Here is a 15801-nt window from a genome sequence, read left to right as displayed (position 1 = left end):
TATGCTCATCACGGGCCCACATACTCAACAAATTGCAGCTTTCAAGGCTGATTTGCAGCAGATTTTTGACATGTCAGACATGGGACAGCTCCATTATTATTTGGGCATTCAGTTTGCTCATGTTGAAGGGGGTATCATGATGTCTCAGTCCAAGTATATTGGACAGCTCCTTGATCGTTTTCAGTTTAAGGATTGCAAGCCAATCTCTACTCCAGTGGACCCTGGCTTCAAATTCTCAGCTCATGATGGGAGCCCACCATGTGATATCACTCTTTATCAGCAAGCTGTTGGATGCCTTATTTATTTATGTCACACCACACCTGACTTACAGTATGCAGTATCTCAGCTTAGCAGATTCATGCACATGCCCAGTTCACAGCATTGGCAGGCAGTGAAGAGAGTCTTCAAATATCTCAGAGGCACTCAGGATTTAGCCCTCTTCTATGGTGATCAGGGTTCACTTACCATGCATGCTTACACGGATAGTGACTCGACAGGATGTTCCGACACCAGAGTGTCACATACTGGCAATTGTTTTTTGCTTGGCAATTCATGTATCTCTTGGCTTGGCAATTCATGTATCTCTTGGCTCAGCAAGAAGCAACCAACAGTTGCCACATCTAGCTGTGAGGCTGAGTACAGGGCAGCTTTCACCACTACAGTAGAGTGTGTTTGGCTTCAACAATTACTTACAGATCTTGGTATTCGCCAGACATCCTCCACTATTGTCTACACTGATAGCCAGAGTGCTTTGGCCATTGCGCATAACCTAGTGTTTCATGCGCGTACCAAGCATATTGAAGTTCACTATCATTATGTTCGGGAGCAGTTGTCAGCAGGAGACATAGAGTTGTCCTATCTTTCCACAGAGGACAACATAGCATATATGTTTAGAAAGGCACTTCCTCGTCCGAAGTTCGAAGTCTTCCGACATCTCATACAGATAAAGGCTGATGCATGATGGGAAGCCCCCCTCTTTGGGTAGTAGCCGGACTCTACCTTTACTGCAACAATCACTAGCAGCTTCCATGGGATATAACTCCCATAATTAAAGTTGTCAATGCTTGACAGAAGCGACAAGGATCTGCCAGAGAGATATGTGGTCTACCTTTAATCTAATCTCCCCTATCTTGCCACTCTCTATTCTGATCTACTCACATCACTCCCTAACTCCATTACTATTCTCCATACCTTTCTAGAAATCCATGCTAATCCATATTCCTTGCCATGCCTCTTTGCCCATGCCTCTCAACACTATTGCCTAATCCAAGAATCTAACTCCTATCATCCAATTACACCTAACTTTTTTCCCTCGTGAAGCCTATATAATTTCATTTTAGTCTTTCCAAAACGAGCATCTAAGGAAAAAAAACTTACAGAAAAAAAAGAAAAAGCCTCCTATATAACCTTAACTCTAGAGGCTACTGACATTTCTGTGTCCAGTATCATGACATCGAAACTCAAGATTTGCAACTCCCTCCAATTATATGATCTTCCAATTGTCCCACAACCACTTCGAATAATTGACCAGCCATTATCGTGAGCATTCTTTCCAAATAGGCAAGTTTTGCTAAACTTGCAGCATGTACAGAGAATCTTTACAAAGGGATTTAACGCGAAATGTTGACATTCCACATTAGGAACCATTGCAACCACCTACGCCCATATGCTGAAATAAATACAACTCTAGTTTCACAAGAAATGTTCACGGAAAGAATCTACTCAGTCACTAAGGCAAGACAAATGCCTGTTGTCTCATAGAACCGCATGTAGGTACTTATTCAAAGCTTGAAGTAGGTCCAAAACTATTCCAACAGTAAGTGCATCCACAAAAAAGTAATCCATCTCCTGATACAAAATGCCCATACTCACCAATTTGCCAATGTTTGTATCATGCTCTCTAGCTGTCCAGGTCTCAAGTCCCTTCCAGCTGCAAATTGAACCTGCACAAAACATAATGCTTACACTGACAATGCTGGACCAAGATAACTTATACAACAGAATAAGGAGTATCTACCACAATCACAAAGAAGGGCATTGTAAGGAAATTTCAGGCAAGCCAAAAAACCAAATTAAAATTTGAAGGCAACAAAGTGTAGCTCTGAACCATTTACACAATCTAATATTTGACCTTTAGTGCGCAAGGAAACCTTCAAAACTCAATGGTAGCTGTCAACATTCAGGAATGTGTGAAAATACTTCACTCTTGCAATTAAGTCAGCAATCTGTTCACATTAATATCACTTAAGCCCCACGAAACCAAACACATTGCAGCTTCTAGAGGTTGAATAGAAATATTCATGCTGTTCTCATTAGCTGGCGCCCGAAATTAAGAATGGGACCTTCTAGCAACTTCTAATCCATGCAAAATCTTTACTTCTCTGGTTCCTCATGCACAGAGGACTTCCATTGCAAAAGAAGCGTGGTTGATGAAGGAAGGACAGACTTGTCAACCTTGCCATAAAGAGACCCTCAAGGACTAGACAACCTATGGGATTGTCACGGGCATCCCTCAGCCCATGGACATCTATCAGCAACAGATAGTAGCAGAGAAGGTCCAGACTAACAGCGACAGGTCTGGGCTATTTATAAGGCCCACATTCAGTCAGGCCTAAAATAACAATAGAGGTCTACAGCAACCTTTTATATGTTCAAATCCAGTCCGTAACTCACAGACCAAGTTGGGTCTATGGATAGACTGATTCAGTCTGTGAGAACGGCAATTACAGACCAGTCTGTGAATGACAGTTATAGACCAGTCTGTGAGATGGCAGTTGCAGAAGCTTTCAGGGCTATAAAAGGAAACTTTTCTCCTCATTCAGGGGCATCTCATAAAGAAGTTCTAGTCAATAGGAGTCATGATCCATCCAAAGTTTCAAGAGTCCTTATATCAAAATATAAATCTATTTCAACATGTATGATGGAAAAAAAAAAACCATTAGTAATCGCCTTGAATCCTCTTGACTCGACCAGCAGTGCTAGCGCATTCTGCTAACTGCATACCAAGCCATCTGCCCCCCATACCAGACCTACACAACAGCCCACATGGTCACAGCTTTGCACCAGTTCCTAAAGGGCTGCCCCCCACATGGCAGTCTTCTTCACTCCCTCTACTTGTGCATCTGTGGCACAGACTACACACTAACGTGTAGGTGTCGAGCCCATTTCTCTCCTCATTTCAGGGCTCACGTGTGGGGCATTGACCATATTCTTCCAACAAGAAAATTTCCTCACATAAGGGTCGAATGGGAAGGTGGACCATGATAGTGTACCCCCTATTGGTGGATTCCCCACTTTAAGAATTTTACACTGTGCGTTTCTTCCCTTGTGCAAGTTAAGAAGTGATGTATTCAAGTGGTTATCCCAGGTAAGGGGAGTCGGACTTTAACAAGCATGCATCATAGCTACCCCTCGATCTAGTAGCATTGGACGCATGGGAAGGGAAGGATACAGCTGCATTGTGCTTTCTTCCCTTATGCAACATGATGTCCTGGTAAGTGGTTATCACAGGTATGGCGACGCTGACAAACATGTATCACAGCTACCCCTCCATATCTAATTGTATGCATGATAAAGGAAATATACAAATGCATGTGCAGTACTTATCCAAAAAACAAGGATAGTGCCATTTCATTGATATAGATAGCGTTTTCAGCCTCCACCTTTGTGTGTATTCCTCCATTGTGTATGTGAGAAAGCCGCAAGTGGATCGCAGTGCTCCTGCGAGCTTCCCCTCCTCCCCCGCCGTACCTCTACCTCCCCCTAGCCCCTCCTTGCCTCGCCTCTCCCGCCCCTACCCCTCCGCCCTCACCTCCCCCCTCACCCCCACCTCGCTCCGTCCCCCCTTGCCACGCTCCACCCCCCCGCCCGCTACCCCCCCGCCCGCTACCCCCCCTCCGCTCACCCCCTCCGCTCCACTCCCGCTCACCCCCTCCGCTCCACTCCCGCTCACCCCCTCCCGCTCCACTCCCGCTCACCCCCCTCCGCTCACCCCCGCTCACCCCCTCCGCTCCATTCCGTTACCCCCTCGCTCCACACCCCCCACCCCGATACCCCCTCCGCTCACCCCCGCCCCGCTACCCCCCTCCGCCCCAGCCCGCTACCCCCTCGCTCCACTCCGCTCACCCCCGCCCCCAGTCCGCCCCCTCACCCCTCGCCTCCCGCCCCGCCCCCTCACTCCTCGCCTCCCGCCCCGCCCCGCCCCGCCCCCTCCTGCCTCTCCGCCCTCCCGTTCCACCTCCGCCTTCCCCTCCCGCCCTCACCCCCGCCCCCCCCTCGTTCATTCGCCCCACCCCGCCCCCTCGGCCCCTCCATTCCCCCCCGCCCCCCGTCCGCCACCTCCTCACCTCGTCCCCACTCCGCCTCTCCCCCGCTTCCGCTCCCGGCGCCCCACCTCACCAGTCTCCCGCCTCCACGCCTTCACCTCGCGCCACCTCCGTTCCCGCCACACCCAGGCTCCACCCTCCCGCTTCTACCTCCCCCCGTTTTTGAGTGACAGCCTCTTCCTCATCGGAAGCCTCGCAGTTTGTCTTGGCGGTATGGCGGCTCCCTGCCCGGAACCGGAGGCCCAGACGGTCCCTCCCTCTCCAGATGCCTACCGCGTCATCCTGACTGAGCAGCAATCATCTCGGGTTCAGGAGGTTGCCAATGACTTTGCCCTTACCTCTGTCTATGGCAGAGTCATTGGACATTCCCCCTCCAGATCAGCCATCAGGGACTGGCTCCAGTCCACTCTCATGCTAGAGGACGGCCATATTGAGGAGGTGGCCCTTATGGGAAGGGGCATCTTCTGGCTTAAACTCTCCAGTGCGAAAGCCAACCTGATTGTTGGCTCCCCCACGTCAGTGGACGAAAAGATTATCATGATAGTTCCGTGGTACCGTGGATTCAGCGCAGCAGATTTTGATGCCCGGTTCCGTATACCTCGCCATCCAGTGACGCTAGTTTTTCCTGGTCTTGCTGCTGAGCTGCGGCCGATTGTTAGGGACCTGGGTTCCCACTTCGACTGGGTTATGCACGATACTTTCGCCGATGTGGTGACTGCGGCAGGAGCCCCCGAAGTCCGTGTGGCTGTGGCGGATCCTGCGACTCTCCCGGCTGTGATCGAGATCGTGACAGGTGCCGACAGCATCACCCAGAGCATGGTAGTCACCGGACAGCCAGGACAGTGTCTGAGGTGTCACGGCTTTGGACACCTGGCGGCTGCCTGCCCACGTTTCGCCAGCTCTTCTCGGCCTCCCCCACCCCCCCCTCTCCGCCTCCTCCTCCCCCCTCCGAGCAGCCACGCCAGGAGGAGCAGAGGCAGCCGGAGCCCGGACCAGAGATTGCTGGCAGCTGGACTGAGGTTAGAAGAAAAAGAGGAAAGAACAAGAAGATTTCTGATAAAGGCAAGGAGGCAGAGGTTACCCCGCCTGTAGCTGCACCTCAGAGACCCGATAGGCAGCCGCCCCAGGGACATGGAAGAGCATCTTCTTCGACGGTAGCCCGCCCTCCACAGCCTCAGGTCCCCCTCTCTTCCTCTCCCCAGCCTCTCCCCATCCAGCCCCAGCCCATCCCCCAACTGCACCCCTTGTCTCCCGACCCGCAGCTTCAGCCCCCTCGTCCTCCTCAGTCTTCTCCCCCTCCTTCTCAGCCCCAGTTCCAGTTGCAGCCCCATCCCTCCCCCCCCGCCTCTTTTAGTTCTCCCGCAGAGCTAGCTGCTCCGACGGTTCCTCAGCCGAGGGCAGTTCCCGCTCCCCCTCCTCCTTCTCCTCCGCCAGCCGCCCCTGAGGAGTCTGAGCTGCCTATTCCCCAGCCTCCTCCCCCTCCCCCTCCCCCTTCGCTGGCAGGACACCCGGAGTCTACACCACCACCGGAGCAGGCTTCTCCGTCCGCTAGCCCCTCAGTGGCAGACTCTGATGGGCCTCAGCTTCAGGAGAGAGAGCTCCCCTGCGACTTTTACAGATCTGGCCCCTGGGACTACTTGGATGTGGCCGACCTCGGGACCTTCCCTGCTTGCCTCGACATCAGTATCTTCCTGCTCCGCAAAGGGGCGGATGGGAAGATAGCCGCCTTGACCCCTAGGGATGGCCCTAGCTTTGCTTTCACGTTCCTCAGCGACGGCACCGAGACCTGGACAGACGACTCGGTCTGGGAGGCTCTCAGGGAGTAGACGCATGCTCAGATTTGCTCCTGGATAGGCCCGTCCGGTGGGCAGCTTCTCGAGACTCAGTGGCCCAAGGGTGACGTGCGCCTGCGGTGGCGCTGCGCCGCCAAACGATTCAGACTGATTGTGATCCTCAGGCCCCCCCTGTCTTGGCCCCTCCCCCAAGATGTCAGAGCCTAGACGCCTCAGAAACTCCGTGCCTTCTACGGGATGTCCACCTCAGAGATCTCGAGCTGGCTCGAGAAAGCCTTCGTTCATGGTACCAAAGGCCTCTCGCCTTTGCTGAAGGTGTTGAAGGACGGGCAGGACGACCCCGCCTCCCCCTCCAAACCTTCCCATAAGCGCCAGCGCGTCTACTCCGAAATGTCAGCTTCTTCTTCGACCTCGACCGCGAGCAGACAGTTGTTCGCTGCCTCCCAGTCCTCACCATGAGCCTACACCTCGTATCCTGGAATGTGAACGGGCTTCACTCTTCTGGCACCCGTGGTCCCAGGAAGCTCATTTTGAGACAGGAACTTCAGCCAGCAGTGATAGGATATCACTAACCACAGCCAGACCAAGATCCACCTAATGCTTTTATTGTTCCAAAGCTCTGCAAATCTTCTTTCTGTTCATGCAATCACTATGAAAGAAATAAAGGTAGAAATAAAGGCATGAGCGGTATCCACAAGGTTGCTTTATGTGAGATGTCAGGAAATGGATAAGCACAAGGCCTTGCAATCCATGGTTCATCAAAAACGTATAGCAAACTTCGGAATTGGTAGATCACCCATGTGCAAAAAATATCGTGGACCCTAATGAAATACAAATCAAGTAGCATGCAGCTAGAACAACTGACAAATATGAACCTATAATTGTGACTAAGAGGTATGCACAAAATAAAGGAACCAGTCACAAGTCATTGCTCCTATCGCCACAATGACCATTGTCATGAGTCTTGACTATGGGAGAGAGACAAAATGGATGTCGCCAGCCACAACTACTTTGAATGGTGATCTTCAAGTAAAACTACAGCCTAGAAATATTGCTCTTGTGGCCACAGTGACCATTGTCATGAGTCTTGACTGTGGGAGATATACAAAGTGGATGTCACCACAACTATTTTGAATGGTGATCTTCAAGTAAAACTAAAGGCTAAAAATATGTATAAAGTATTAAAGCTCAAGGTGCTTGGAATCAGCACTACGAGCATGGTATCACAAAAAGCAATGCTCCAAAGCCTTCAAGACAAATATTCAAGACAAATGCAATCTCTATATTTTTAACAACGGGACAGATTTCATTTACAAGATATTTTGTCAATTCCCTGGGAATCAAGAATAAGGAATTAGAGCGGTAAAGGATGATGTAGCCACTATTCTGAAATGACATAGCTCAGCTTACTTTATCAGTGTATTGGCATCGAAGATTGTTAGACAGAGGATAGACAATTCATGTCAAACTAAATAGTTCTTGTAGAAATTTTAAACGCTCATTCAAAAACACCTGGCCCCTCCATGTGGGACAGTGTTGATCACGAGAACCAGCAGATGCTATATACCTTTGTAATGCTAGAATATATCCAATCGTATGAGAATCAGCGAATGCAACACTAGATGAGTGCACCGTGGACAAATTAATCTATTTTGGCACAAACTATCTTCTGCAGAAATTTAAAATGCTAGCCCAAGAACTGAACCACAAAGTAACATTATCGACGTGTGTGCACAATACCAAATATATTGTAAATGAATTCAAACTAGCAAACAGGAGAAAAGGCAAGAAACAAAAAGACACTCACTTCGAAACAACGACGGCGTTGATCCAACTTTCCTCTGACTATACCCTGCAAATGATGATCATTGATAAGTTAAGCCTTTAAAGTCCAAAAAAGAATGTTATAAATCACTCAACGAGCTTTAACTCATCTACAAAACACGACACTATACGTACAAATAAACTAGCTTAATGTTCGATCAAAATGTGTTTAAGAAAAAGAAAACAAGATTTCTTGTAACACAAGTGCAATATTTAAAATTTTATATATATTTTTTCAATCCAAGGACATGTTTGTAGATACGTGAACACCCACAAGCATGTTGATAAAGCAAAAGTTAAAACAAATAAGTCGCCTTTTGTTAAGCAAGAGCAAAAGTTATAGGGACATTTACAATAGTATGGTAACGTAGGTTAGTCAATTACAGGTTTGACTTTTTATAACTTCCTATTTTCAATTGTTGGTGGTGGTTCATTGTGGAATAACAGAGCCTCCATCTCACCTACCATTTGCGTGATCCCAATGGTGGAAGTCCATCGCGGAGAAGAGGAGCTTGATGTTGGAAATGGATACTATTCCAAACCCTCACTACTTATTGCTAGCTCCTGCGAGCTTCCCCTCCCCCTCCGTACCTCTACCTCCCCCTAGCCCCTCCTTGCCTCGCCCTCTCCCGCCCCTACCCCTCCGCCCTCACCTCCCCTCACCCGCCGCTGCCACCGCGCCCTCCCTCGCCACACCCGCCCCTCCTCCGCCTCACCCCTGCCCTCCGTCCTCACCCCCCCCTCGCACCTCCGTCTCTCCCCCCCCTCACCGCAGCCCCCCCCGCCCTCACCCCTCACTCCCCGCCTCACCCCCGCCTCGCTCCGCCCCCCCTCGCCACGCTCCACCCCCGCCCCCGCTACCGCTCCGCTCACCCTCGCCCTGCTACCCCTTCCGCTCCACCCCGCTACCCCTTCGCTCCACCCCGCCCTCCACTATTCCGCTCACCCCCGCCTCCCATTCCGCCCCCTCACCCCTCGCCTCCCGTCCCCGCCCCCGTCCCCTCTCGCCTCTCCGCCCTCCCGTTCCACCCCCGCCTTCCCCCCCGCCCATTCGCTCCACCCCGCCCCTCCGTCCCACCCTTCCCCCCGCCCCCCGTCTGCCCTCTCGCCCCGCTCCGCCTCTCCCCCACCCCCGCTTCCGCTCCCGCCTCCCCACCTCACCCGTTCCACGCCTCCACCCCGCGCCACCTCCGTTCCCGCCACACCCAGGCTCCACCCTCCCGCTTCTACCCCCCCCCCTTTTTTGGGTGGCAGCCTCTTCCTCATCGGAAGCCTCGCAGTTTGTCTTGGCGGTATGGCGGCTCCCTGCCCGGAACCGGAGGCCCAGACGGTCCCTCCCTCTCCAGATGCCTACCGCGTCATCCTGACAGAGCAACAATTATCTCGGGTTCAAGAGGTTGCCAATGACTTTGCTCTTACCTCTGTCTATGGCAGAGTCATTGGACACTCCCCCTCCAGATCAGCCATCAGGGACTGGCTCCAGTCCACTCTCATGCTAGAGGACGGCCATATTGAGGAGGTGGCCCTTATGGGAAGGGGCATCTTCTGGCTTAAACTCTCCAGTGCGAAAGCTGCGAGCAACCTGATTGTTGGCTCCCCCACGTCAGTGGACGAAAAGATTATCATGATAGTTCCGTGGTACCGTGGATTCAGCGCAGCAGATTTTGATGCCCGGTTCCGTATACCTCGCCATCCAGTGACGCTAGTTTTTCCTGGTCTTGCTGCTGAGCTGCGGCCGATTGTTAGGGACCTGGGCTCCCACTTCGGCTGGGTTATGCACGATACTTTCGCCGATGCGGTGACTACAGCAGGAGCCCCCCGAGCCCGTGTGGCTGTGGCGGATCCTGCGACTCTCCCGGCAGTGATCGAGATCATGACAGGTGCCGGCAGCATCACCCAGAGCATGGTAGTCACCGGACAGCCAGGACAATGTCTGAGGTGTCACGGCTTTGGGTACCTGGCGACTGTTTGCCCACGCTTCGCCAGCTCTTCTCGGACTCCCCCACCCCCCCCTCTCCGCCCCCTCCCCCCCCCCTCCGGGCAGCCACGCCAGGAGGAGCAGAGGCAGCCGGAGCCCGGACCAAAGATAGCTGGCGGCTGGACTGAGGTTAGAAGGAAAAGAGGAAAGAACAAGAAGATTTCTGATAAAGGCAAGGAGGCAGAGGTTACCCAGCCTGCAGCTGCACCTCAGAGACCCGACAGGCAGCCGCCCCAGGGACATGAGAGCATCTTCTTCGACGGTAGCCCGCCCTCCACAGCCTCAGGTCCCCCTCTCTTCCTCTCCCCAGCCTCTCCCCATCCAGCCCCAGCCCATCCCCCAACTGCACCCCTTGTCTCCCGACCTGCAGCTTCAGCCCCTCGTCCTCCTCAGTCTTCTCCCCCTCCTTCTCAGCCCCAGTTCCAGTTGCAGACCCATCCCTCCCCCCCGCCTCTTTCAGTTCTCCCGCAGAGCTAGCTGCTCCGACGATTCCTCAGCCGAGGGCAGTTCCCGCTCCCCCTCCTCCTGCTCCTCCGCCAGCCGCCCCTGAGGAGTCTGAGCTGCCTATTCCCCAGCCTCCTCCCCCTCCCCCTCCCCCTCCGCTGGCAAGACACCCGGAGTCTACACCACCACCGGAGCAGGCTTCTCCGTCTGCTAGCCCTCAGTGGCAGACTATGATGGGCCTCAGCTTCAAGAGAGAGCTCCCCCGCGACTTTTACAGATTTGGCCCCTGGGACTACTTGGATGTGGCCGACCTCGGGACCTTCCCTGCTTGCCTCGACATCAGTATCTTCCTGCTCCGCAAAGGGGCGGATGAGAAGATAGCCGCCTTGGCCCCTAGGGATGGCCCTAGCTTTGCTTTCACGTTCCTCAGCGACGGCACCGAGACCTGGACAGACGACTCGATCTGGGAGGCTCTCAGGGAGCAGACGCATGCTCAAGTTTGCTCCTGGATAGGCCCGTCCGGTGGGCAGCTTCTCGAGACTCAGTGGTCCGAGGGTGACGTGCGCCTGCGGTGGCACTGCGCCGCCAAACGCTTCAGACTGATTGTGATCCTCAGGCCCCCCCTGTCTTGGCCCCTCCCCCAAGATGTCAGAGCCTGGACTCCTCGGAAACTCCGTGCCTTCTACGGGATGTCCACCTCAGAGATCTCGAGCTGGCTCGAGAAAGCTTTCGTTCATGGTACCAAAGGCCTCTCGCCTTTGCTGAAGGTGTTGAAGGATGGGCAGGACGACCCCGCTTCCCCCTCCAAACCTTCCCATAAGCGCCAGCGCCTCCACTCCGAAATGTCAGCTTCTTCTTCGACTTCGATCGCGAGCAAACGTTGTTCGCAGCCTCCCAGTCCTCACCATAAGCCTACACCTCGTATCCTGGAATGTAAACGGGTTTCACTCTTCTGACACCCGTGGTCCTAGGAAGCTCATGTTGAGACAGGAACTTCAGCCAGCAGTGATTGGTCGTTTGGATGTACTTCTGCTCCAGGAGCACAAGCTTTCGGCGGCTCACTCCCGTAGATGCGGGAAGATTCTCCCTGGTCGCTCTCACACTTATTGGGAGCCCTCGATCGACACACTGGGGAGGAGTGGTGGTGTCTGTACTTCCGTGGGAGAGCAGCTAGCCCAGGGAGTTTTCGGTCATGGCACGTTGATACCACGTCGTGCCCTTTGGGTAGGCCTGGAATTGGAGGGCTCCAGAGTTGGAATCCTCAACATTTATGCTCCCACAGATCTCCGTTGTAGAGCCACCTTCTGGAGGACACTTACAGGGATTCTCCCAGACATGGATTCCTGGATTGTTGGTGGTGACTTCAACAATTTGGAGACCTTGGAGGACCAGCAGGGCAGAGGATCGGAGTTTACAGGTATGTCTCAGGCAGAGCAGTCCGCTTGGGACTCTTTTATCTTTGCGACAGGAGGAAGGGACTGTTGGCGAGACCCGTCCTTCCGGCGTTGGCACAGGAGCTTGGACTTCTCGTGGGGCTTCCGCAGGGAAGGAGGCAAACTCCTGGAGAGGCTGGATAGATTTTATGTTAGTGATTGGGCCATCAGCACAGGCGGTCAGGCCGGTATAGTTCCAGGGACGACACTTTCCGACCATGCGCCTGTGCTCTTATCATTAGATTCGGCAGCTCAGGCCCTTTCCCCCCGCTCATGCCGGATTCCCGACTCCATTTTCTCGAGGGAGGACGTGCGCAGCAGTATTTGCAATCTTTGGGACAGAGACTGGGGCAAGTGCGCGGATCTGGTTGATTCGGTGGCGCAGGCTTTGCAGGAGTCCAGCCAGATCTGCCAGCTCGCAGCCCTACAGGTTCGACAGGAGTGGTGGGGCAGAGAGAGAGCTCTTCGGAGGGACCTCGCCTCCATTCAGCGACTCCAACAGGCATCCCCGGGCTCGGAGGAGCTTCGGATCCAAGCCCTTCGAGCCAGAGCCCTTCTTGAGGAGACACTCCAGCGTCGCTCAGAGTTTTCCTATCACGCCTCTCTCTCCTTCTGGGCTCGGAAGGGTGACCGGATGTGCAGGGAGTTCTTCAGGACACATGGCCAGAGAGCTGCAGGTGATCAGCTTCGGAGTCTCAAGACAGCGGAGGGACACATCGTTATGGATCCGGGAGAGGTCTTGGGGTTGGCCACCGACTTCTACAGGACCCTTTTCCAGCAGGAGCCGCTTGCTCCTCGTACTCGTCGTGCCCGTGAGGAGGTGTGGAGGCACACTCCTTCCTTGGTCCAGCCTAGCATGCAGGCGACGTTGTTGGCACCGTTTACCACGGATGAGATGCTGGAGGCCTTCATGGCCATCGATGGACAGAAGTGCCCAGGTGAGGATGGGCTATCACGAGCATTCTTCACCTCCTTCTGGGACCAGATCCATCAGCCCCTCCTAGCAGCTCTTCAGAGGATTTTCAGCAGCGGTTATATGCCAGAGAGCCTCTCCTCGGGACTGATTTGCCTCATCCCGAAGGGAGGAGATAGACAGGAGATCCGTCAGTGGCGCCCGATCACTCTCCTTACCACTGCCTACAAAATCCTCGCCAAGATGATCAGCGCCAGAGTTCGGCCTCTACTTCCAGACCTCATTCATGACACTCAGACAGGCTTTGTCCAGGATCGCAGTATCCTGGATAATGTCTTCACCTTTTCAGAGGCAGCGGAGTGGGCTCAGCACAGCGGATCACACCTTGCCATTCTACTTCTCGACTTTGAGAAGGCCTACGATCGAGTGGACTGGTCCTTTCTGGAGGGGACTCTAGTGCGGCTAGGTTTCCCAGCAAGTTGGATTCAGGGTATTTCAGCTTTGTACATGACAGCTTCTAGCAGAGTCATCATTGGAGGAAGGATGGGTGAGCGTTTTAGCTTGGAGAGATCAGTGCGTCGGGGCTGCCCCCTTGCTCCTTACCTGTTTCTCTTCCTCGCCGAGGCTATGACTTACTACCTTCGGGCGAGGTCTACAGGGATCAGGGGTGTTCGCCTTCCCCTCCGGGAGGACACGGAGCTCTTGGACTCGGAGTACGCGGATGACTTCCATCCGACGGAAGCTGGCTTTCTGGAGTACTGCTAAGCTTTCCCTTGCAGGTCGTGCCTTGGTAGTCAACCAAGTCCTCCTTGCCACGGCTTGGTATGTGGCTTCCTGTTGGTGTTTCTCAAGATCCAACGTGGCACAGCTTAGGAGGCTGGTTCGAAACTTCCTTTGGTCCGGGGAGGATGGCCTCAGAGATACCAGAGCCAGGGTTGCTTGGCAGACAGTCATTCTTCCGCAGGCTGAGGGAGGCCTGGGGGTCATCGATCCAGAGCTGCAGAGTCAGGCCTTGTTAGGCAAGTTAGTCATCCGCGGTTTGACCCCGGGGGGGCAGACGTGGAAGATGCTACTTCAGCAGGGGGCCGGTTCTTGTGTCCCGCGCCAAGGTGGAGAGTGGCTCCCGTCCCTCAGGTGGATCTTCACTTCCGCCCCGCTCACTCAGCCCCGTTCCCCACTCGTTCGTAGCCTCCTCATGGTTTGGAGGCGGCTCCGCCTCAGTCTCATTCAGTCCCCTCCCCGCTGTCAGGAGGAGATCGATCGCCAGCCGCTTATCTGGAATGATCAGGTCAGAGATGCCGAGGGCCTTCAGTTGGGGGAGAGATCACATATCAGGTGGGATGGCTGGATGAGGGGGCCAGCCCGGTCCCTTCAAGTTTGGAGGGACACGTACAGACATTTGGAGACGGCTGATCTCGGAGACGCAGCTGGAGGTGCACGTGGAGCCCAAGCGAGACGCACGGAGATCGACGGCGCGATCCCAGCTGATTGGTTGGTTCCACCTGAGCCTCAGATCCTCATGCCTAGTGACGACCGTTGGCTGGGACAGTTCACCCCCCGTGGCATCCCACTGGTGGTCGCAGGACGTATGGACGACTCCTCTATTTCCTTCTTCGCGATTATGGGAGATGGACGACTCAGGAGAGAGGATGCACTCATCGACCCCCTACTCCCATGGCAGAGGGTTCGGGTCGTAGGCCTTTTGGGGAAGGCCTGGCGTACCGATCCTAGCATTGAGCAGGATCAGATGCAGCTTTGGCGACTCTGGCTCTGGGAGGGGCGGGCCTTGTCAGAGCTTGATTGGGACCCAGGAGAGTGGAGTTGGCCAGAGATTGTGACAGGACAGGGGCCGACCTCCTTCTTTGCCTACAGCACGACTTTGGGCAGGCGAGTTCTTGGGAGGATGCAGAGCCGCCCCCCCACCCAACAGCCTAGCTGGTATGCACAGGGTATTTCCAGATTCTTTTTGCAGGCCTTCTGGAAGGCCTTGTGGCAGAGCTGGCGGCCGCGGAAGATCTCCTACTTCCTGTGGCTTCTCGCCCACAAAGGTCTTCCGGTGGGGAGCTAGTTGAGACAGATAGGCCAGGACGGACGCTGTCAGATCTGCCATGAGGTTGAGGAGTCACCAAAACACTGCCTGTGGAGCTGCACTCGCGCCCAGGAAGTGTGGAGGTGGACTTTCGGGATTCTCACTCGCGCAGCACCAAAGCTAGGTTTGATCACTTGGGGCGCGTTCTGTTGGTGCAGCACCGCACCTGGTCTACATCACTTATTCGAGGCATGCCAGCAGGACCCCACTTTCCTTATCACACAGGGAACATGGGGGCCGCTCGAGGGTATCCCGCAGCACCTAGCAGAGGCTGATACAGGAGTTCAGGAGAGGCAACCAGTCTGGGAGATTATTAGCAGCATCGCAGGGTGGCACATTTGGACCTCGCGTTGCGCGCAGATCCTCGGTGGCACCTCCTTATCGACTGCCCAGATCATGACTGATATTTGGAGCGAGATTATTCATACCCTCAGAGGCCAGTGGGACCAGATTCAGGGAGATTCCCGGTCCGGTCGGGAGAAGCGGAGACGCTTCCTCCGGGCTTGGGACATACAGGGCCTCTTCTCTTCGAGCAGACTTCGCAGGGCCTTCGGTGGCGCTACTCACCACCCCGATGGCTGTTCATTCACACTCGCCTTATCCCGCCGTGAGAGAGTGATTTATTTTGTTACCTTTTAGGGCTGTGTCCAATTTGTGAACGCAGCCCATCAGCTACAAGCTGACCTTTTGTATCTTGTTCTCGAAGTAATATAATTAGCACTGTTTTTTCGGCCAAAAAAAAAATGTTGGAAATGGTGTGGTTGCCTCCCCATCTGTAAGCCCCCCACATGAGGAGAGCATGGACTTGATGTTGGAAATGGTGTGGTCACCTCCCCATCTGTAAGCCCCCCATATGAGGAGAGCATGGGGGAATGGTGAACCAAGAAGTGATGTGGCTGCCACATGGGCAGCACTTTGGCTGCCATGGGAGCAGACTCCGACTCCAGAGGCAGCACACACAGGGCAAAACATGAAATCATGGGGCTGCCACATGGGCAGCAC

General features: G+C 54.1%; 1 protein-coding gene across 4 annotated transcripts in view; it reads right to left on the bottom strand.

Moving 5' to 3' along the window:
* The window catches only part of FUS5 (Proteasome component (PCI) domain protein), a 45502-nt gene that overhangs the window by 17716 nt on the left and 11985 nt on the right, over positions 1–15801 (bottom strand). For all 4 annotated transcript variants that reach the window (XR_015543471.1, XR_015543470.1, XM_087396754.1 and 1 more), the window contains exons 5-6: positions 7926–7970; positions 1873–1943 (exon numbers count right to left, since the gene is read on the bottom strand). Coding sequence is in view for 2 of the 4 variants with exons in the window: in XM_087396754.1 (XP_087252880.1) it covers positions 1873–1943; positions 7926–7970 (116 nt within the window). In the remaining 2 variants the exon portion in view is untranslated. The remainder of the gene's footprint in view (positions 1–1872; positions 1944–7925; positions 7971–15801) is intronic.

The sequence above is a fragment of the Dipteris shenzhenensis genome, chromosome 25 (genome assembly GCF_047967505.1).
Source record: "Dipteris shenzhenensis isolate YYH24624 ecotype China chromosome 25, Dip_SZ_1.0, whole genome shotgun sequence".
NCBI lineage: Eukaryota > Viridiplantae > Streptophyta > Polypodiopsida > Gleicheniales > Dipteridaceae > Dipteris > Dipteris shenzhenensis.
Note: the sequence above shows the minus strand (reverse complement) of the source record. Positions and strands in the feature narration are given on the sequence as shown.